This window comes from Microtus oregoni, unplaced genomic scaffold (assembly GCF_018167655.1).
Source record: "Microtus oregoni isolate MIOR12 unplaced genomic scaffold, Mior012 000037F_ref0000500, whole genome shotgun sequence".
Classification (NCBI taxonomy): Eukaryota; Metazoa; Chordata; class Mammalia; order Rodentia; family Cricetidae; genus Microtus; species Microtus oregoni.
In genome coordinates this window covers 22,523,668-22,545,101 of record NW_024543096.1, presented here as the reverse complement: position 1 = coordinate 22,545,101, position 21,434 = coordinate 22,523,668, and the positions used below count along the sequence as shown (strand labels likewise).

The 21,434-nt window shown below is 43.4% G+C and overlaps 2 protein-coding genes across 2 annotated transcripts in view; one reads left to right on the top strand and one right to left on the bottom strand.

The window, feature by feature from the left end:
• Positions 1–1,115: 1,115 nt before the first annotated feature.
• On the bottom strand, positions 1,116–11,559 carry Dhrs9 (dehydrogenase/reductase 9). Its single transcript, XM_041631675.1, has 4 exons — positions 11,187–11,559; positions 9,806–10,064; positions 6,111–6,274; positions 1,116–2,260 (listed from the first exon to the last, which is right to left on the bottom strand). Exons 1-4 carry the CDS (start codon positions 11,503–11,505, stop codon positions 2,037–2,039), a joined length of 966 nt encoding a protein of 321 aa, XP_041487609.1. The 5' UTR covers positions 11,506–11,559; the 3' UTR covers positions 1,116–2,036.
• A 3,617-nt stretch (positions 11,560–15,176) lies between these two features.
• Positions 15,177–21,434, top strand: part of Abcb11 (ATP binding cassette subfamily B member 11) — a 78,806-nt gene continuing 72,548 nt past the window's right edge. The window contains exon 1 of the mRNA XM_041631665.1: positions 15,177–15,318. The gene's annotated coding sequence lies outside the window, so the exon portion shown is untranslated. The remainder of the gene's footprint in view (positions 15,319–21,434) is intronic.

Here is a 21,434-nt window from a genome sequence, read left to right as displayed (position 1 = left end):
GCTGGGGTGTGGTGTAGCTCAGTGGTATAGCATGGGCTCTTGCATGAGATCCTGAGTATTTGAGTCCCAGCAACTAAAAGAAGGGCAAAAATCACCACAGAGTTAAGGAAAAACTATCACAATTGTCAGACTTGGAGAGATGGCTCAGTGGTTAAGAGCACCAGCTGCTCTTCCAGAGGACCTGGGTTCAATTCCCAGCACCCACATGGCAGCTCACAACTGCCTGTAACTCTGATTCCAGGGGACCCAACACCCATAGAAAAACACACATGCATGTAAAATAAAAATAAATAAGTTAAAAACGAAACAAAGCAGAATTGTCTTCTTTGGCATGCAATAATTCAGGAGGTGATCACTTATACTAAAATTGATATAAATCACTTGTAGATACCAGAGTTGGTTTTTTTTTTTTTTTCATTTTGAGGATGTGTGGCTGCTTCCTCCACATAGTAAATGAGTCTGGATATTTTATTCTACCAGATATTTTATTCTACCAAGAACTATTAGGACTAATACCGTGCAGAAGGATAAAATTTGAGCAGTTTTCTTAGAAGCTTCCTGGGAATTTTTCTCATTATATACTAGGCTGAGCTCCCCACAGATGTTTCAGGGTTTTTGAAGATATTAATAAATAAATTTAAAAAAAGGCTAGCCTGGTCTACAAGAGCTAGTTCCAGGTCAGGCTCCAAAGCTACAGAGAAACCCTATCTCAAAAAAAAAAAAAAGCAACAAAACAAACAAAACAAAAAACAAAAAAATAAATGAATTAAATGGAGGAGATTCTTTTTAGTCTGGATGGTTTAGACATGCCCTGCTTTCAGCTACAGAAATTAGTAATTTGTTCTTAACACTCGGCTTATTCGGTGACCCCTGGGCTCAGATGGCTTCTTATGACTGCAGGCTCCTTCACAGTATCTCTGACCCAAGAGGTGAAGAGGAACCACTGTGGTCCATTGAATCTTCTCTGAGGGGAAGGTGATGACTGAGGAGGAAGTAACAGAGGCGGAACAGAGATGCAGCTGGCACTTTAAAGTGGGTAACACAGTTGACAAGCTTGCTCTTAATGGTAGACTGCGTGTTACTTAGTTTCTGGTCGGAAGAAACAGCAAATTGTAGCTACTTAAAGGAATTAAAAAAAAAACTGTCTCAGAAAAAGGCAAAACAAATACAGAATCAGAAGATTGAACAATCGGACTAATACAGTGGGAAGATCACCAAAGGGGTTTCCTTCGGATTCTGCAGATCTTGGCAGCCTTGGGACATCTGGACAGTCGAAGGGCAGCAAGCTACAGAGTCTGTGAAATGGAGCCTGAAACAGGAAGTGGCTGCAGCCAATGGTGCTGGTGAATTTCTGCCATGATGCAGCTGACAGTGAAGCCAGAGGTGAAGGGCCTCTGGGACTGGGACCAGACGGGATGACGTCACAGCAGCCGTGGTGGTGCATCTTCTGTGTCCCTCTGGAGTGTGGAACTTGGGTTGGAGTCTCCCTGCCTCTTGTTTCCTTCCCTGTCTCTTGTCTTTCTGTTTGCATTTCTTCCCTGTGTTGCTCACAGCCTCTCAGTTCGTACCAGTGAGTGCTTGCTTGACCACTTTCTTGTTCGAGTCAAAGCTTATCAGAACCTAGTGAGTTCAAGCCTGTGTCTCCTTCTCAGCGAGATACCAGAGCCATCAGGTTCACTTTTGAAAGGCTTCTTATCTCTGAACATTTTGACAAAACACAGTGCTTAACTTTCTGGCTTACTGAACCAGCAAGGGGCAGGTAGCAGCACACATATTTTGGATAGAAGTCTTTTTGTTTCCCTTTCATCCTATCAATCAGGCAAGGCTTCAGTATCAGGCAAGATTGACTGCGTGATAAGCCTTCTCTGTCCTTATTTTCAAAGAAGACTTAAGGGACCCTGGAACTCCCTCTTTTATAAACAGAAACATGCTTTAAAGGAGTCCAAGTTGGGTTTGGTAAAGACCAAGATTGAAATGATTAGTCTTTGAAATCAGCCAGCCTCAAAGCTTGGGGCAGGCCGTTGTGGTCGATTGAGTCACACCGCTTTGGGATTTGCCAGCTCTACTTTCTGTTTCAGTAATAAAAAGTCTTGTAAAACCGATGGCATGTGAGACAGAGGTATCCAAAATGTCTTGGCATCTTTTCCAGCGGTGTAGCGAGTCTTGGGGAAGATACTCGTTAGAGCGTGGTCCATGCACTCTACCACTAGAGAGAGGTCCAAGTTCACAGAGCATGTATTGTTTTTCAGTTTGTGTAGACCTGTAAGAAGAGACAACAATATGCTTACTCTTGGGCAGAAAAGGAGAAGTACAGAGGGAGGCTAGGGTGCAAACAGGAAGACACAGGACAGGGACTTTGATTGTGAATTTGCCATTATAATTGAGGCTCACTGGAATGAGTTTCCATTCTCCAGAAAAGGATGCTGCAACATCTTCTTTAGGCCAGCTGGTCTCATCTCAAACTTGAGTGGGCAATAGAATCTCCTAGAGGGCATTTTAAAACCCAGCCTTCTGGTTTCTACATAGAGAATCCCTAAACCAGTACACCTGAAGTCTTAGTATTTGCGTTTTCTACTAGTTTTCAAGTAATGCTGCTGTCTGAGGACCTTGAAGACTGCTTCTTTAGAGGCAGTAGGGAAGGTCCACGAGGGCCTTGTCCCTAGGAAGCCATAATTTGGAATCCTAATCCTTTCTGGAGAGTGCTGTGTTATATATGATTCTGTACACATTCTTGTGTATGAGGGTGCATGAGTGCATAGGAAGACAGAAGGGCACCCACACCACTGAACATCTCCACAGTAATGTCCTGAATCAGAAGGGAAAAGTCTCCCAGCTGTGGGGCAAATGAAGTGTTTGAGTCATGACCTAAGATCCCACCAAGGCAAATATGTTCACAAAGAATTGGGGATGATTTGAAGCCCTGGATTCTTAATTTTTTTTTAAAGTGTTGGACAAACAACTTCTCACAGGCAAGGGAATGAAATTGGAGCCTTAGCTCATATCAAATGTAAAAGTCAATTCAGGATGATCAAGGACTTTAAAGTAGAACCCAAAACTATAAAGCACAGAGAAAACGCTTTTGAAATTGGACTCAGCAATAAGTTTTGAAGATGATCCTATAGCACAAATCACAAAATCCAAAATGGATGCACAGAACTGCATCAGAGTAACCATCTGTGGTGTATAAAGGAAGCAGCTAAAAGAACAAAGAGACAACTCATGGAACGGGAAAAAGTCTTTGCAAACCATACAGTGATAAAGGGTTGATATCCAAGAAGAAATACAAAGAGACTTCCAACAACTCAATAGAAAAAAAAATACAATCTGGTTTTCAAAACATGGAAAGAATCCAAACAGACATTTCTCAAGAGGTCATAAACAGGGCCAGTGAGGGTGTGTGTGTGTGTGTGTGTGTGTGTGTGTGTGTGTGTGAATGTGCTGTTCACAGCGCATGAATTGCTCTAGTGCTCAAATTCAGCCCACAGCAAGACACTGTATTGGACCCAAGAGTGGCAATGAGACAAAAGAGAAGTTTGACCTGGGTGTGGAAGAAGGAGATCTGTGTGTGTGGTCGCTGAGAATGTAAGCTAAAACAGCAATTATGGAACACGGTATGGGCTTTCTCAAAAACAAAGCAAAGCAAAATAAAACAAACTTCAAAGTAGATCTACCATTTGATATTCATGTGTTTTCAAACATGCCTGGACCATGTCTTCTCAGGGAGCAGACCTGCCATGTTAGGTCCCAGGCCCTCAATTGTCCAAAGAACCTAGTAAGTGACGGTGGTGTTTGTTAAGTGGTCACAAGTTGTTCAAAGAAGGAAGTGTTAACGCCTAGTTAACCTTGCTGTTCAGCTTGGGAAATGAAGAAAGCTGATCTTAAATTTCTGGTCTGAATTGGAACTATTAAGTCTGGCTCACCTCTAAATTCTGACTCAGAAATAATTAATATGACAAATTAATAAAAAAATTGAGCTCAGTGCTTTTTTAAATATTTCTTAGTAAAGAAAATTTGGAATGTTTTCAACCCAAAGAAATGATAAATGTTTCAAAAAAATCAATATACCAGCCTCCTTGATCTGTTTTTACCATTGATAGCCACGTCACACTGTGCCTCATAAATTCGTGCAACTGTTTGTTATATGCCAGAACATTTTTGGAAGGAATTTTGTGATCTAGTCATAGCTAATTATCGGTATCACCCTGATTATCTAACATGGAAAACTCTATTAAACAAAGGGCCTTGTCTCTGAAGTATTAAGTCTAACAGGATTAAGTTCAGTCTTTTACCTTTGACGTACATAAGACCTCTGGAGTCAGAATGTAAGAAATACAGCTTCTAATGGCGACGGCTTAAAGCGCGCGGAGAGACATCCTTGGGCAAGTTTGTCAGCCAGGCGTTCTAGTTGGAACCCTCAGGAGGCTTTTTCTGGTGTGTGTGAGTGTATTACATTGAGATGGTGGTGGCTGGGACTGCCTATCATCTTGGAAACTTCCCTGTGTGTTTTCTAATTTTAGTCTTGGGTTTCCATTCAGCTGATCTTGAACCTTGCTGTGTTGTGTGACCAGTGATGAGGCAGAGTCACAGTCTGGAGGGATGGTGTGACATGGGGGGAAGGCAGGGGCCTTGTTCCACTGAAGGCAAGAGCTCAGCGTTTGAGGAAGAGCGAGCAAACATTACAGGTTCAGGAAACTGGGGTGGGAGGAAGGGCCTAAGAGGAACTTTGACTGAAGTCTTCACTCTATTGCTTTCTTTGTATTAATTAGAGTGCCCAAGTGTTGGGAGCAGTGAGACCCCCAGATCCTGAATTTCTTGTAAACAGCTTGTTTTCCCTTGATCTGAGTGCCTACCGCTGCTCTGAGCATGAGACCTTCGGGGGTTGCTGATGGCAGGAGAGTGGTTTCTGGAGGGTTTGGCTGGGGCGTGGCTATCCCTATATAATCTGCCCCTGAACACAATAAAGAGGGCATTCTTGGGGCTTTGGGAATCAGTGTTAAAAGATCGGCGTGTGTCTGTCTGTCTCTGCGTCTGTATTCTCAACCTCCAGCCCCCTTTCCCGAAGCTCGCAAACTGGGTTCTAGCGCACAGAGCGCAGACACGGGGGCGTGGTGCACGGCACCCAAGAATGCGCGACACAATTACGCTGGGTTCAAATCCAGCTGTGCAGTTTCAGGTGTGTCATTTCTATGCCTATGACATTCGTATGTCATTCCTATACAAGGAAGGGCAAATGAAGGGCATAGGAGCATCCGCAGAGCTTCCAGATTGTAAATGAATGAAATGTGGTGGGGCACGTAGAGCGATGACGAGTGCTTTGTAAATGTTCACAGTATAAGTCATCATTGTGTAATCTCGGTTATGATTCTCTCCCCGTGACTCAGTCTTTTGACTCATTTTACCTCTCCGTCCTCTTCCCTTTCCATGTGTTCCTGACTCCCGAGAGTTTCCAACACCCAAGTAAATTCTAAATTAGAATTCTAGTAAGGATTTCTAAAGCCTTATTCAAACTTGGCCTGTCCTGTCCTGTTAAGGCTTCTCCATCAGCTGGGTCCCTTTCTCGGCCCATATTCCAGGGCAATTAAAGACTGCATCATTCGCTTCACTTTTGACTCTCTGGGTCTCCCTAAAAAGGGTCTGTTTTCTTGATGCCGTGTAGTCTGGCGTTTACTTGGTTACTCTTTGTAGTCAGCTCTAGGGGTCTCTAAGGACCACAGTCTTCTTCATCATTGTCACCGCCACAGATTCTTGAACAATGCTGAAAGAGTGGCTTGTGTTTAGTAACAAGATGAAGTAGGTATAGGAATGAGACTCTGAGAGCCAGGCGGCCTGGCTTCATATCTGAGCTGACCAGGAGATACTGAATCCCCGGGAAAGGAATCTTTACCTTGCAAAGCCTTTGTTCACTACTCCAGTACTTCTTTTGAGGCATAAATGACATAATTCAGAAATTCCTAGCATAATGCCTAGCATTTGTTAATTTCTCAGTAACAGGCAAGAGGTGGTACTGGGCTTAAAACCCAGATTAAAGATTCCCATCATTGTGTCTGTGACTCTTTACGATGGCCAGGACGATGAATCCCAGAAGACACTGGATTCACCCTCAAACTCACTTTTTTCGATGTAGTCTTCTCCATACTGCTGTTTGATGTCTGGAGACAGGTGTTCCCAAATGGCTAGCTTTTTTTCAGTTGTCTTCTTGGGATCTGCCAGTTCCGTTTTGAACAGGCCTGGTTCAATGCACGAGACATGCACACCGAAGGCTTTCATGTCCCGCCTGTGAGAAGAGCAATCAAAGAATCTTTTAATTAAAAAAAAAAAAAGTCTTCCTGCACCCCATCCGAAGCAGAAAATTGGCATTTCGTCTCTCACTGGGGGCACTGACACATGATTCTGGAGGAAGTTTATGATTACATAAACTCCCTGCTCCTCACCTAAGAGCTCAATTTCTCAAACTGTGGGCCAGGACCCATATGGCATCCTGTAACTGAGTGCCGGGGTTGTAAAGAATTTAGCAACAGTTAATTGACTGTTGAATGCTCCATAATGAAAAATTGGTTCAAAATTCTTTGAGTGACAAGTCTGAGGTGTTCATTGTAGTGCGTGCCCATGTTACATGGACAATCTCACTGTGCCTTTGGTTTCTGAACACAGAACCTGTGCTCTTTGCTCTGCACCTGCCGTTATCCCAGGCAAAATCGATGCAAGCTGCGTGAAACATTCAGATAGGATTTGAGAGAACAGTATGCTGTCAATGGTGCTGTTTTTCTGTACAAACCAGGTTTTCTGTTCTTAAAGAAACATTATGTTTTTATTATTGAAAACCAAAATTTTTGGTATTTACTATTGTCATTACTCAGCATGTAATTATCATGTTAGTATGTCTTCCTATTGTATTATGATAGGATGTTTGATTTTGATAACTGATACTTGAATATCTGACTTGAATTTCCTAAAACCATCTTAGTGCATTTTGGCCCATGATTAAAATAGGGTTTCTAACAATTTCTACAATGGCCTGCACACACATCTTCCACTTTATACCAGGTTATGCGAAGTAGTGTTCTCAATATTAATGATTATAAAAAAATGTCCAACTCTGGAGAAAGAAAACATGTTTTCATTGAGCTGTGGTCCAACCTAGGGGCTTCATCCTGGCTAGGCAAGCATTACGTAGTCACGCCCTAGGCCTTTGTTGTTCTTGCTGTTTCATTCAAGTTTGTTTGGAGAATGTCTACTACTTGTTAACTAGTTACTCATAAATCTTTGCACAGAGTCAGCACTGACTGTGTTGGCAGCAAACATCTTCTTCTACCCCGTCACTTTAAAGTAGAAGAAACTGGAGTTCAAGGCGGTCAGGTGACGCTGAATGAAGGAACAGGAAATGGACGTGGGTGGGACAACCCTCTGAATAACCCCACACTAATCCAGTTCTTGTTAAGCTGATAAGCATTTGGGCTAAGATGATTTCTTCTCCATGCTCAAAGTATCTGATAGGGAAATGGAGCAGGGACTGGCTTGGGTGGACAGGTTTCCCTTGGGTTTTGGAATGTGGATTGCAGAATGACTGAGGATGCTAAAAGATCTAGTATCATGATCCCTGGCATGCCGCCTTGATCCCTGTGCTGCTGAGCAGGCTGTCCCTTCACAACACTATAAACAACCTCAAGTCTACATATTTACTGAGTCACAGTTTAGAGATGTTGTTGGCACCTCCTTCCTGTCAACCGAACAATGTATTGCATGAATAGTTGTTTCCTAATTTTAATGCATATTTCCACTAGGAATGTATAAAGAGGCAATTACTCATTTTATAGACATCTTACCCATGCTGAGGCTTGAACCCAGAACCTTGTATTGCTAGGCAAGAGCTCTGCCACTCAGCTGCATCCCCATCCCTCACCATAAGGCATTTTTGTAAGCTCTAGCTGTAATCTTAAAATGTAATTCAATTCTTTCCAGACTGTGCTTCTTAGCAACAAAACTATTGCACAATCTGAAATATATTTTATTTACTGACAATATAAATCAGTTCAATCTTGAGAGATTTTCAAAGGTGTATTACATTAAAATCTTAAAGGTTATTTTTCAACCTATTTATATTTTATTCACCTACCAACTGATGTTTGTTGGATCTGGGAGATGGCAGTTCCAAGAAGGTATTTGAGAAGACCTCTTTCCTGCATACTTGTGAAAATGACACGGACAGGAAACAGGCCACTCTGCTAAGTTTAAGAGACCTCCATGTTGCTATGACAACATGAAACCAATACACTTGCTGAGCAAATACAGCTTCAGAGTTCCAGGCCTCTCTTTGTTGTCCCTCTGCCATTCTCTATGTATGAAGACACCCTGGACTAGTCTGCATGTACCATTCTGTGTCAAATACCAGTTCTGTGGTTCATAAAGACACAAACACTTCCTGTTGGTTACTTTCAGGCAGTGTATAGCTACACAACAGAGTCTACAAACACTCCAGTTGAAATATATTTTTAAATACTAGCATTTTATTAAGATATTGCATTTTGTAGAACGGAATGAGGGTGAGAGAAATCGCCATGACAGTGTTACTAGAAATGTGATGATCTCTGAGCCGACTACAACACCTGGTCACGCTGTAGAACAACTCCCCGGTCGTATCCCAGACCCACCCCTTAAGCATCTTTAACAAGTTCTCCAGGCTATAGTACTTCACATTAATGTTCCGAATAAATGTTATTGTGTTTATCTCTTAGGAGACTCTGACTTGGCAACTAGATCATGGGGCAGAATGGAGCTATCGGCCTCTATTAACCTTAGTGGGGTCATCTATCCTCTTTATTACTAAGCTACTCCTAGATCTGTGGTATGCAGCATAATTCTAACATATGCCTTCAGTGAATACCAACTGAATAAGCAAATGGGGGAGTTAAAGGTGAGCCGATAGCAGTTTTATCTTTTCTCTGCTTGTTTCAGCACGACCCAACCGGCTTATCTTCCATTTGCTTCCCTGGTCCCTTTTGCTTGCACTACATCCCAGAAGGCTCAACCTGCATTAGTGTGCCCCAGCATCTGGTGGACGTGGACTATTAGAATCAGGAGTGTGAGAACAAGATGTGGGATTAATAATTCCTCATGTGGTGTGGACACTGGTTATTTCATCCTTTAGCTGGAGCTGTCAGTCTCTGTGTCTCCAGGTTCTAGAGATTTCCATGTCTCTTCATCCCTTAGTGCTTGGATAGTAGTGCCCTTTGGTGTTAGCCCCTATTTCTATCCTTTGGGATTTCTCTCCACATCCCTCACGTGTCTGAAAATTGTCCTGCTGCTCTCTTAACAGAATGCACGGTCATTGCTTTTGGGACCCTTGACTGAAAAAGCGCTTATGGGCTTTAAACTGATAGTCGCGAATTCTGGTTCCAGGTAAGACAAATCAAGCATCCCCTCCCTGCCTCTCACCCAGGATACAGCTGCAGAACCCAAGTGGAGTGTATTGGGCAGCTGCTGAGGAGATATAAGGAAGCTGGTACTGCCCTGTTAGCACCTTCCAGAAATAACAATGGAGCGACCAACCCTGAACAATTCTCTACTAGACAAACTGACCTGTTGACTGCAAGTTCACCTCACCGGGGGCCTCATGCGCTAATACACGAGGTGAAATCAGTGAGAGTCAAATGCAGACTAGGGTTCAAATCTCAGGTCTACCACTTACCAGCTGCGTAACCCTGGATGAGGGGAAATATTTAAAGTGTTAAAAAGGATACCTCATATATACTAAGTATCCGGTATGCGTTAGCAGCAATTATCGTATAAATCAATTAATTCACCTTACCTCAAGCTGTCATTGAAACCTTCCACCGCGTATTTGGATGGAGTGTATCCCCCGCCACCAAACGCAAGCCGGCCTCCGACGCTGGAGACGTTGATAATGCGTCCTCGCGCTTTTTTGAGCAGCGGAAGCATATTGAGCGTCACGTCGATGAGTCCAAACAGGTTAACTTCAATGGGTTCTCTGTAGTCGTTCACCGTCAGCCAATCAGTGGGAGCCAGCACGCCCAGGACACCAGCGTTATTGATCAGACCCCACAGACCTGGAGCAGGGAGGGAGGGAAGGGGACACGGTGGAAGATGTCGTTCCTATGGGCCTCTCTGATAGAAATACAGTTCTTTCTTTGCACAGTGGTGTGATTTGCTTTTTGTAGTCATTCCTGCTTTGAAATGTTTTCGCGTTTCGGGGAAGTGGTAGCTGACAGAGTGAGAGACTAAGTTGAAGTGGTCCATGCTTAGCTACTGGAATTCAGTCTCACTATTCTATTTCTGGTTCCAAGTGTCATATTTTTTATGCTTTTTGAAGGCAGACTTTCTGATTTCTCATCTCAGACGTAGAGAAAATTAGTCTGTTTCCCTGCCTAGCAAGATGGTGCAGTCAGTGTGTATTTATAAAATATTCTGCATGGATGGAGAAGTGATACAAACCCACTTTATGCTGAAATTTGCTAGAAAAATAAGTCATCTAGTTGGCTGTTTCTTTATTGGAAATATGTAGTACTTCTAAAGGTGTTGGAATTCAGGCACTGGAATTTGTCCGGAGGCTTTGCTAAATCACTGCATTTGAGATTCAGAGGCTTAGAGCTAAAGAGCTCAAACACACATTTGCTTTTCTCTATTATGAACCCTGATATCTTCTTCTATGAGAATATTTGATGATTCAAAGCTGACAAAACTCTCCCAGCTCAGAGTGCAGTGATCTAACGATCTAAAGCAGAGGGAGTGTCTGCAGCTGACTGGGTCAGCTGCACTCCTTAAGACCCGCATCCTCACATCCTTAGGTCCTGTTCTCCCAACCACTAAAGATGTCTGCACTCTGGAACCCATCTGTGGAGGTGTGGGTCCCAGGTAATCCAAGTGGTGATCTGGAGGCTGATTCCATATTCTCCTATAGACTCGAGCCTCAACTCCCTCTGCTGAGATGTTGTTGGAGAAGGTCAGGAACAGGTGGGGTTTCACTTCTGTTCTAGATTCACCTGCTGGGGCTCTAGGCAGTCTCTCTGGGACACATCTCACACACACTGGGATTACTTAGGAGCTCTGTGGAGATTAAGAAATTGCCTTCGCAGACGTTTTCTTGAAAAGCCATTTAAGACTCATTTTGGTTTGCTTTAGTTGCTTCCTCATCTCCCAGCCGCCCCACCCCCCAAGACCTCTTCTCTTACCTTTATCCCCTACGTGGCTCTTGACCCACTGGGCGGTCTTCTTGACATTCTCAGGGTCGGTGACATCCAGAAGCACCGTGTGAAGTCTGTCTGAGGTTTTTGCCTTCAAAGCCGTCGCTCCTGACTCAGTCAGGCAGGCAGCGATGACGCGGAACCCCTTTTTATCAAAAGTCCTGGCTGCTAAGTTCCCAAAGCCTGTGTCACAACCAGTGATGAAAATGTACTTGTCGGTGATGCCTGCTATCTTCAGTTGTCCTTTGTAATTCCACAGCAGAGTGCACAGGACAAGGAGGGCCAACACCCAAAACAACACCAACATTTTCTTTCTCCTGTACGCGACAGGGACACTTCTCTCATGAACAATAAAGGATGGTGTCCTGGATGTTCAAAATTAGAAAGAAAAATGCAAATTAGAACAATCGCATGTTGACGAATGTGAGCTATTTCTAAGAACTTGAGTAGACAAATAGATACTAAGATACTACAATGATTATCTGGTAGCTTGTTGGAAAAGACAAGTCATTTATGTCACATACGGCTTTTTAAAGATCGTGCCAAAGCCAGCCAGGCAGAATTTAGAAAACTCCAGATGGGAAGAAATAGAGTGGGAACAAAGCGGCACAGTCACGGGGCAGAAGGAACCACCACAGTTGCACAGGGGAGGGACCTTAATCTCCCACATGAACTCATCCATCTGAGAGACAGAGTCTCACAGTAAAGCCTTAGCTCTCATCACTCAGTGAAACTGAAGAGCAAACCAGGATCAAAGTCCCCTAGAGGAGCAGCTCTCGGCCTTCCTCAGGCTGGGGCCCTTTAATACAGTTCTTCACACTGTGGCGAGGCCCAACGATGACTTTCATTGCTACTTCATAACTGTAATTTTTTCATTTTTTTTTTAAAGAATAAAGTGTTGTTTTCTTAAAGCTCCCATATGATTGCAAAGGGGAGACTTTTTTATGATTTATTTATTTTTATTTTATGTGCATTGGTGTGAAGGTGTCAGATCCCCTGGAACTGGATTTTCAGACAGTTGTGAGCTGCCATGTGGGTGCTGGGAATCGAATCCAGGTCCTCTGGAAGAGCAGTCAGTGCTCTTAATCGCTGAGCCATTTCTCCAGCCCCCCATAACTGTAATTTTGCTGCTGTAATGAATCATAATGTAAAGATCCATGTTTCCGGTGGTTTTAGGTGACCCCTGTGACAAGGCCATTTAAGCCCCGAGAAAAGGGTCGCGACCTACAGATTGAGAACCGCTGTACTTAGCTCGGTCTTCTTGTCCTGCCGGACTGCCATTTATTTTCAGAATCCAGGAGAGGAGAGCAGCTGTCAGTAAGAAAGCATTCCTGGTGTGGTTTCTAGTTTCTTAGTGTGAGTGAGTTCGAGTCCCGCTCCCATCTGGCTCAGAGAGTATTGCTACTCTATCAGGGGAGAACGAAGTGAGAGAGTCCAGGAAGTAAGAGCAGGGTGGGAGATGAAGGCCTGATGTCTCAAATCTTTAAATTCTCTCTTTAACACTAAGTTCTTGTAGAAAAATAAAGGAATGTATAAACAGGACAAAATGAAGCAGCTTTTTCGGGTAAAACTGAGCAAACTATCCAGCACAGAGCCAATAGGGATATCAATTTTGCTGTGCAAGCAAGAGATGGGTTTCCTGTACCCTTCCACCGGGACTTGCGCCTCTGCTTCCCCTCAGCACGCTGTGCTTACTGTGGACCTGTGGAGCGGCACCCCACCCAGTAGGAGGAAGTCTGGCTGCTTCAGGTCTGAAGTCATGGAGGCCCTGCCCTTCTAACTTCTGGCAAGGGGGAACAGGGGAAAAGGTCAGCTCCCTCTCCACATAGGAACACTGTGTTAGTTCCTAAGTCAGTGTGGGGCAGCCAGCCAGAGAGAACATCACCTTTGGAAAGAGCCCTCTCTTTCCCCGTAGCCTGCAGACCTGGAAGGTTCCCTGCCAGGGCAACACAGTGTGTTTAGTTTTATTCTTCTAGATTTATTTTCAAAATTATGTACTCGTGTGTGTGTGTGTGTGTGTGTGTGATATGTGTGTGTGTATGTGTGTGTGTGTGATATGTGTGTGTGTGATGTGTGTGTGTGTGATATGTGTGTGTATGTGTGTGTGATATGTGTGTGTGTATGTGTGTGTGTGATGTGTGTGTGTGATGTGTGTGTGTGATGTGTGTGTGTGTGATATGTGTGTGTATGTGTGTGTGATATGTGTGTGTATGTATGTGTGTGTGTGTATGTGTGTGTGTGATATGTGTGTGTATGTGTGTGTGATGTGTGTGTGTGATGTGTGTGTGTATGTATGTGTGTGTATGTGTGTGTGTATGTGTGTGTGTGTATGTGTGTGTGATGTGTGTGTGTGATGTGTGTGTGATGTGTGATGTGTGTGTGTGATGTGTGTGTGTATGTGTGTGTGTGTATGTGTGTGTGTGATGTGTGTATGTGTGTGTGTGATATGTGTGTGTGTATGTGTGTGTGTATGTGTGTGTGTGATATGTGTGTGTGTATGTGTGTGTGTGATATGTGTGTGTATGTGTGTGTGTGATATGTGTGTGTGTATGTGTGTGTGTGATGTGTGTGTGTATGTGTGTGTGTGATGTGTGTGTGTATGTGTGTGTGATGTGTGTGTGTGATATGTGTGTGTATGTGTGTGTGATGTGTGTGTGTGATGTGTGTGTGTGATGTGTGTGTGTGTGTGATGTGTGTGTGTGTGTGTGTGTGATGTGTGTGTGTGTGTGTGTGATGTGTGTGTGTGTGTGTGATATGTGCACTGGAGTGCAGGTGCCTGCAGAGGCCAGAAGAGATGACGGGATCCTCTGAGGCTGTTGTAACAGGTGGTTGCCAGCAGCCTAACGTGGGTGCTGAAAACAGAGCCTGGGTCCTCTGCGAGAGCAGTATAGGCTCTTAACTGCTGAGCCATCTCTCCAGCCCCAAACGGTGTCTTTGTCCTTGATTCTCTCTCCTTAGACTCACACAGGCCTGGATTACTTCACAGAAGAAAACCAATTGACACAAACTGAAGTGCAGACTGTGTGGACGCCTCCAGAATCATGCCTGCTTTGGGTTACTAAGAAATTTCTTCTTTTCTTTTTCTCTTTAATGTCCCCTTTAAAGTAATGGTTATTACATGTGACTCAGTATTTTGACAAATAAATGTGTCTATAAACAAATGTATAAATAGGATTTCAAATACATATACATGTACTTAATTTCTACCACTTCATAAGCAACAGCATATTTAAGATATAAAATAATTCAGTGTATCATCTTTACTGCTTAAGGAAAAAATGGACTCTTTTCACCTTTTTCCCCTAAAAGACTTATAGATGTTTAAAAACAGGCTTTTAAATTACTTAATAATTTGGTTTAGTTTTCCCAAATCTTTTTTGTGTAGGAATTGATTTGTAGCATACAAATGTCCAGGCAGCAGGGCTTCTGCTTCTCAAATACATAATAATTTAAAATGCATAATTATGGGGAGAAGCAGAAAGCACTCATAAAATGACATATTCAGAGATTTTAATGACATTTCATATTCATAAATCCAATTAGTTATAGTGTTTTGTTTAAGCCTGCCCTTGATAGTCGCTGAATATTGAAATGTCTAATTTCACTGTAAATCAAATTTCCAGAGAAATTATCTGAAGAAAGCAAAACAATTGTGGGTTTTAATGTCCCTCTAATAGAGGATGTGACTTCGGCTGTCGTCTTTGCCAGGGGCAGAAGAGAGAGGAGTAAATAGTGAGATTGCCACCCACTGGCAAAGGCCTCTCCACTGGAAAGTTGCACACAGTCTTGGCTAGTTTTATGTCTAGTCTCGTGGAAAACATATTATCTGGGTCACTTATAGAAGATAAAACAGGCTCACAGATACAAGGTGTTTGCAAAAGCTATTGTGGCTGGAACATCGTGCCTTCCCATTTGAGAGAACAGGAAACTCTGGATTCTCTGGTAGCTGGGGCTGAGCAGTGTCCTGATAGAGTCAACACAGGCACCTCAACGTGGGTGCTAAGACGCTAGGCTAAAAGTCCTCGGGCCAGAACAACCTCCAGAACAGCCTCTGACACACGAAGCAGTGTTCCTTTCATCGTCTCCCCTCGTGCCCTCCTCTGTTCACATATAATGACTGGTGAGTTCCCAGGGGGACCACGAGCCCCGGAGGCCGTGAGGAAGGGGGGTGCTATTCCTGTGATGATGAGTGACCAGACACAAGAGGCTTGAATTAGGATAAGTGGAGGATTTGGAGATCAATGAAAGCACCTGGGGGTTCCTATAGAACTTGGGGATAGTCTGCGCTTAGAATTTAAGGCATGATCCACTTAGATAGGGAAGAGAATCTCTCTGTTGATTTCTAAGTTGTTTACAGAAACAACACATCTTTCAGTTATGAAACCAGCAACACACTTCAGCAGCATTTGCAGTGCCTGAGACTTTGTTATCTATTACAGACAAAGTTTTGTTTCTTTTTTTTTTCTGTTTTTTTTTGTTGTTGTTTGTTTGTTTTTTCTGTTTTTGTTTGTTTGTTTGTTTTCCAAGACAGGGTTTCTCTGTGTGGTGTTGGCTGTGTTGGAACTCACTCTGTAGACTAGGCTGGCCTTGAACTCCCTAGTGCTGGGATTAAAGGTGTCTGTTACCATGCATGGCCTCAGCCACCATATTTTTTATGTTCTTTATCATAAAATATGGTGTATGTCCCCCCCCCCTTTTATTTTTTGATGAGGCATGGTCCAAGCTAGCCAGAGCTATATAGGAAGACCTTGTCTCAAAAACAAAACAAAACAAACAAAATACAGTAAAAATCCATAAAGTTCAGAGAATAATAACTGAACAAAACCTTATATGTTTATATAAAAGTGAGAATAAAAACATGGTAAAATGTTAATGTTTAGAGACTCTAGATTGTACCATGCTTTTAACTTTTCTGTAAGTGTGAAATTACACCCACAGACACAACCAACTGCAGATTTGAGTCATTTTATAAACTGGATCTCTGTTGAACACACAGACTTTTGCATTAGTCTCGTCCCCTGAACAACAGTGTAACTATTTACACAGCATTCACACTAGGTATTACAAACAGTCTCTAGGTGATGTAAAGTGTACAGACAGGGGCGCAGGTCCTGTGCCAACACCGTGACATTGTCTACAAGAGATTAGAGAATCCAGATTTGGATGCCCACGGGTCAGGGGACCCTGAAGTCAAAGCTCCCCTGTATGAATGGCTTGTGAACAACAACACTTTGAATCAAAAAGTCAGTCTGGTAAAGAAAGATGAAGCCCCTCCCCCCGTAAAGACTTCATTGAACTGCTTTGGGGTTCTAGATACAAAACAAAATGCCCGGACTTTGGAGAGACCTGGGACACTAGGTCGCCTGCCTTCTGTCCTTTGGAAAGCCTGTTTTTACTGTCGCTGGAGGAAAAGAAAAACTCTAACCTAAGCAACTCTTTCTCGGCTTCATCCTCTCCACTTCTCACTTAACCTCCTGCCTAAACAAACACAGTTTTCTTGGTGACAAGAAGCAGAGGGGAACTTTTTAGTCACTAAGGACGCAGGCTATGAAAATGTACTATCATTGTGCGAACTCTGGGCTGACAGTCATCACGGAGGCTGGTGTCCCAGTCAGTAACTTGAATCCTTGGGACACCTAACACTGCTTGAGAAACGTTGATTTGTGAAGCCTGTTTTTATTATTGTCTAAAAATGTTAGTTCTTCTTTCGTCTCTACATTTTGCATTCTTTCTAGGTCATTGGACCAGGTCAGTAATAACCCAGCACGTATCTTTGACCCCTTTAGCCAAGAAGCTCTCTGTGAACAAGAGTCCCAGGTCAGCGCTTTCGGGACCATGACCTGTGTAGAGAGAGGGATTGACAGTCAGTCAGTCCGTTCACCTGAGAAGTAAATGAGTAACCGCAGCTGACAGGACCGCCTCAGCCCCTCTCCACCGACCCTGCTCATTTCTCTGCTGTTCCCCGGTGCCAGCAATTTAGCAGGAAGGCACCGACCTCAGTTGCTTTCGTTGTTTACCAGCTATGTCTTTTGATTTATCTCACAACCAACTGTTTACTAAGAGTGCAGGTCCCCTGGCCCCTAGCATTAGAGCAACGCTCAGGAGTTCAGACCTCGGAGGACTTGGAGCAACTCACTTATCTTCCCTGGGCCTTTCCCGGGGGTAAGAGCAGTGATAGGCTATTTTTGTTCAAGAATACCTGGTGAACTAACGTAGTTTAAGACCTGTTACACGGGAAGAACCAGCCACCTTTCCTACCTATAAGGGCCGCTCTGTCTGTTGCTCGGACTCTCCAATTGCTGTCCTTTTGATAGATAGTTTTTGGACTCCATAACTAACAATGTGAAGTCTGGCTAGCATATTTCAGCATGTTTAGCAACATCCTTGGCTTTTACCCACTGACTGTCAGTAACACTTACTTGAGAACTGCTGACATAGAGGTTCAGAGTGTCACTGGACCCAGGACAGCTTATCTGGAAATCCGGCCATTGCTTTCTTCGTGAGGTTTCCGTGATGAGTATTTATAATTTTTTGTGACTTCAACAGAGAGGTTAAGTTGCTTACAAAATTGCTCATCTCCTGCTTTGGCAAGCACTAACTTTGCAATTTAAAAAGTACCTACTTTTCTTAATATGAGGATAGAAGGCCCCGAAAAGATGAAATTATGTAAAATACCATTTGTAGATGTAGAAGTGACCCCTCTAGCACACTTAAGGTCATGCTCAACTTCCTTAGCGATCAGGGAAATGCAAATCAAGACAACTTTAAGATACCACCTTACACCTGTCAGAATGGCGAAAATAAAAAACACCAATGATAGCCTTTGCTGGAGAGGTTGTGGAGAAAGGGGTACACTCACCCATTGCTGGTGGGAATGCAAACTTGTGCAACCACTCTGGAAAGCAGTGTTTCGGTTTCTCAGGAAATTCGGGATCAACCTACCCCTGGATCCAGCAATACCACTCTTGGGAATATACCCAAGAGAGGCCCTATCATACAACAAAAGTATATGCTCAACTATGTTCATGGCAGCATTGTTTGTAATAGCCAGAACCTGGAAACAACCTAGATGCCCTTCAACGGAAGAATGGATGAAGAAAGTATGGAATATATACATATTAGAGTATTACTCAGCAGTAAAAAACAAGGACTTCTTGAATTTTGCATACAAATGGATGGAAATAGAAAACACTATCCTGAGTGAGGTAAGCCAGACCCAAAAAGAGGAACATGGGATGTACTCACTCATATTTGGTTTCTAGCCATAAATAAAGGACATTGAGCTTATAATTCATGTTCCTAGAGAAGCTAAATAAGAAGGTGAATCCAAAGACAAACACATAGGCATCCTCAGGAATATTAACCTTCATCAGGCGATGAAAGGAGACAGAGACAGAGACCCACACAGGAGCACCGGACAGAAATCTCAAGGTCCAAATCAGGAGCAGAAGGAGACGGAGCACGAGCAAGGAACTCAGGACCACGAGGGGTGCACCCACACACTAAGACAATGGGGATGTTCTATTGGGATCTCACCAAGGCCAGCTGGCCTAGGTCTGAAAAAACATGGGATAAATCCGGACTAGCTGAACATAGCGGACAATGAGGAATACTGAGAATTCAAGAACAATTGCAGTGGGTTTTTGATCCTACTGCACGTACTGGCTTTGTGGGAGCCTAGGCAGTTTGGATGCTCACCTTACGAGACCTGGATAGAGGTGGGCAGTCCTTGGGCTTCCCACAGGTCAGGGAACCCTGATTGCTCTTCGAGCAGATGAGGGAGGGGGAATTGATCGGGGGAGGGGGAGGGAAATGGGAAGCGGTTGTGGGGACGAGGCAGAAATCCTTAATAAATAAATAAATAAATTTAATAAAAAAAAAAAAAAAAAAAAAAAAAAAAAAAAAAAAAAAAAAAAAAAAAAAAAAAGAAACTGCTCATGTAAATTATCCTATGTCTCATCCTTCCCTGTGCGATAGATGTCAATATCCAAGGAAACCCTGAGAGCTGCATCTAAAGGATGATAGAAGCTTTGTCATCCTAGGTCCTTGGATGAATAAGGACTTTCCTCCACTATTGACTTCATCTCACGCAAAGCCTGGTGGAGTTCATATTGGGAAGATGAAGCTAGCCAAGTCATGACCTTAGCTAAATCAAGTTTCCAGTAAACGGTAGAACCCAAATATGAGGTCATTTGTTTTTGCCTTCCTCTGTAGTGAGTGAAGCTACAGAAACTACATCCGTCCACATGACTTGCTTGAAAAACAGGGGTACCCAAGGAAACGAAGCTAGCTGTTTTTCTTTCTGTTGCTCCCTGTACTACCCAAGTACAGCCAATTGTATGTTTTGGGTTAGATGACTAGTGTTGAGTTTCTACAATTCATATTGAGCCATAGAATGATAATAATGAAGCAAAAAATTATTTATTTAATAGTAAAAGCATAGCTGACCATTTCCTGTTATTCTGTGCCACTGGGTTAACAGTCTCAGACTTCTCCCTGCCTCTGAAAGTCTTTCTTGGCCTGTCTTCACCACCTTAGATAAACATCATGCCACTGGATTGCAACATCTAGCCCTTTTGCTCAAAATCCATCTGTGGGCACGGTGGGCATGCTTTAAGAAGGACTTGCCAAGCACGATCTGTCTTCTTCAGGGTCCTCTGGCTGGCCTGGAAGAAATGAAGACGTTCTAAAGTGCACCTCTCAATCTGACCATCAGACTACTGAAAGAGTGCACCCCAAAGAAATGGCAATTTCCTTGAGAATCTCACGCTGGGAGAAGGAAGCGATACCCATGATGGGGGGAGGGTGTGGGACTTGTCTCTTGAGGTTTCACACAGTTCTAACAACTTCTTACACCGCCTTACAGGAGCAAGACGGAAGCATGATCAGTGGTGGACGGGACCACACCTTGGCAGGAACCTCTTAGAGGTGCATTTCTTTGGTGCTCTATTGTGAGGGCACACACAGGTGTGCGCCTGTTGCACCTTGACTAAAGGGCAGAGAGTTTGAGCCTATTTTTGCTCTTTCAAAGTTGTTGACAACAGGCGTGGCTGCAAACATGTGATCCTGACCTAGAGTGTGGTTAATTAGTATTTTGGGTATAGAGGTCCACCTGGCTCCACCTGGATCAAAGGCCAGAGAATTCAAGTCTATTCTTTATGTCATGTTAATGAAGTTTGTTGCTTCCTCGCTCCCCTTTTGGGGTGAAGTATATAAGCATGTGGGGGAAAATGTGGGGTTCAGTATTCACTGTATGCCCCTCCTGATGCTGTCCTGTGTTTCTGTCTCTTATTTCTCTTCTATCTCTGTTTTTTTTGCTTAGTAATTCTAATCCTCATGCTCCTACCTTGGAACGTAGGAATTTTGTCAAAGCTGGCCCCCAACACTCTATTTAATAAACTTTGATCTCATTTCAGGAGCCCAGAGACTGGGTGCTCACTGGATCTCTGTCTCTGTGGACCACTGAATAAATCTCCCTTCTCTGCTTTCCATTATTAATTTGCCTATTTTTATTGGCTTATGGATGACAGGTGGCCAATCCTGACTTGGGGCACAAGTCATGGCCCCATGTTCAGTAATAACCCTACAACCACCCCTTTTCAAGGAGAAAAATAAAAAAAATAAGTAGCATTTTGATTCATATGACTCTATTACTTTTTTTTTTTTTTTTTGGTTTTTCGAGACAGGGTTTCTCTGTGGGTTTTTTTTGGAGCCTGTCCTGGAACTAGCTCTTGTAGACCAGGCTGGTCTCGAACTCACAGAGATCCACCTGCCTCTGCCTCCCACGTGCTGGGATTAAAGGCGTGCGCCACCACCGCCCGGCTGACTCTATTACTTTCAAAGCAATGTAATTCAAATTAATAAAGAAGAAAAGTAGTAAAAAAAGAATCACCTTAAGACTAACAGTGAGGAGGCAGAAGAAGAGGCCTGGGAGATCTAAGCATTCATTTGCCTTGATTCTTCGTTAACAGGAATGTGTTTTAAAAGTCATGCATTTCTGCTGCCACTGGTGGGCAGAGCCTAAGGTTACTGACTTATCAGACCAGGGTCAAGGGTCATCTGTGTGCTCAGAGCTCTGAGCAGAAGGCAATTGCATGTTATCAATTCTCCACAAAACTTTGGGGCTGGTTCCAGATCGCGGAGAGCCTGCAACCCCGGGATGTCACAAGGGCCACCTCAAATTGACGGGAGAAGACTAGAAGTATTTTTGTCTTGTTAGATTTTTTTTTAAAGTAG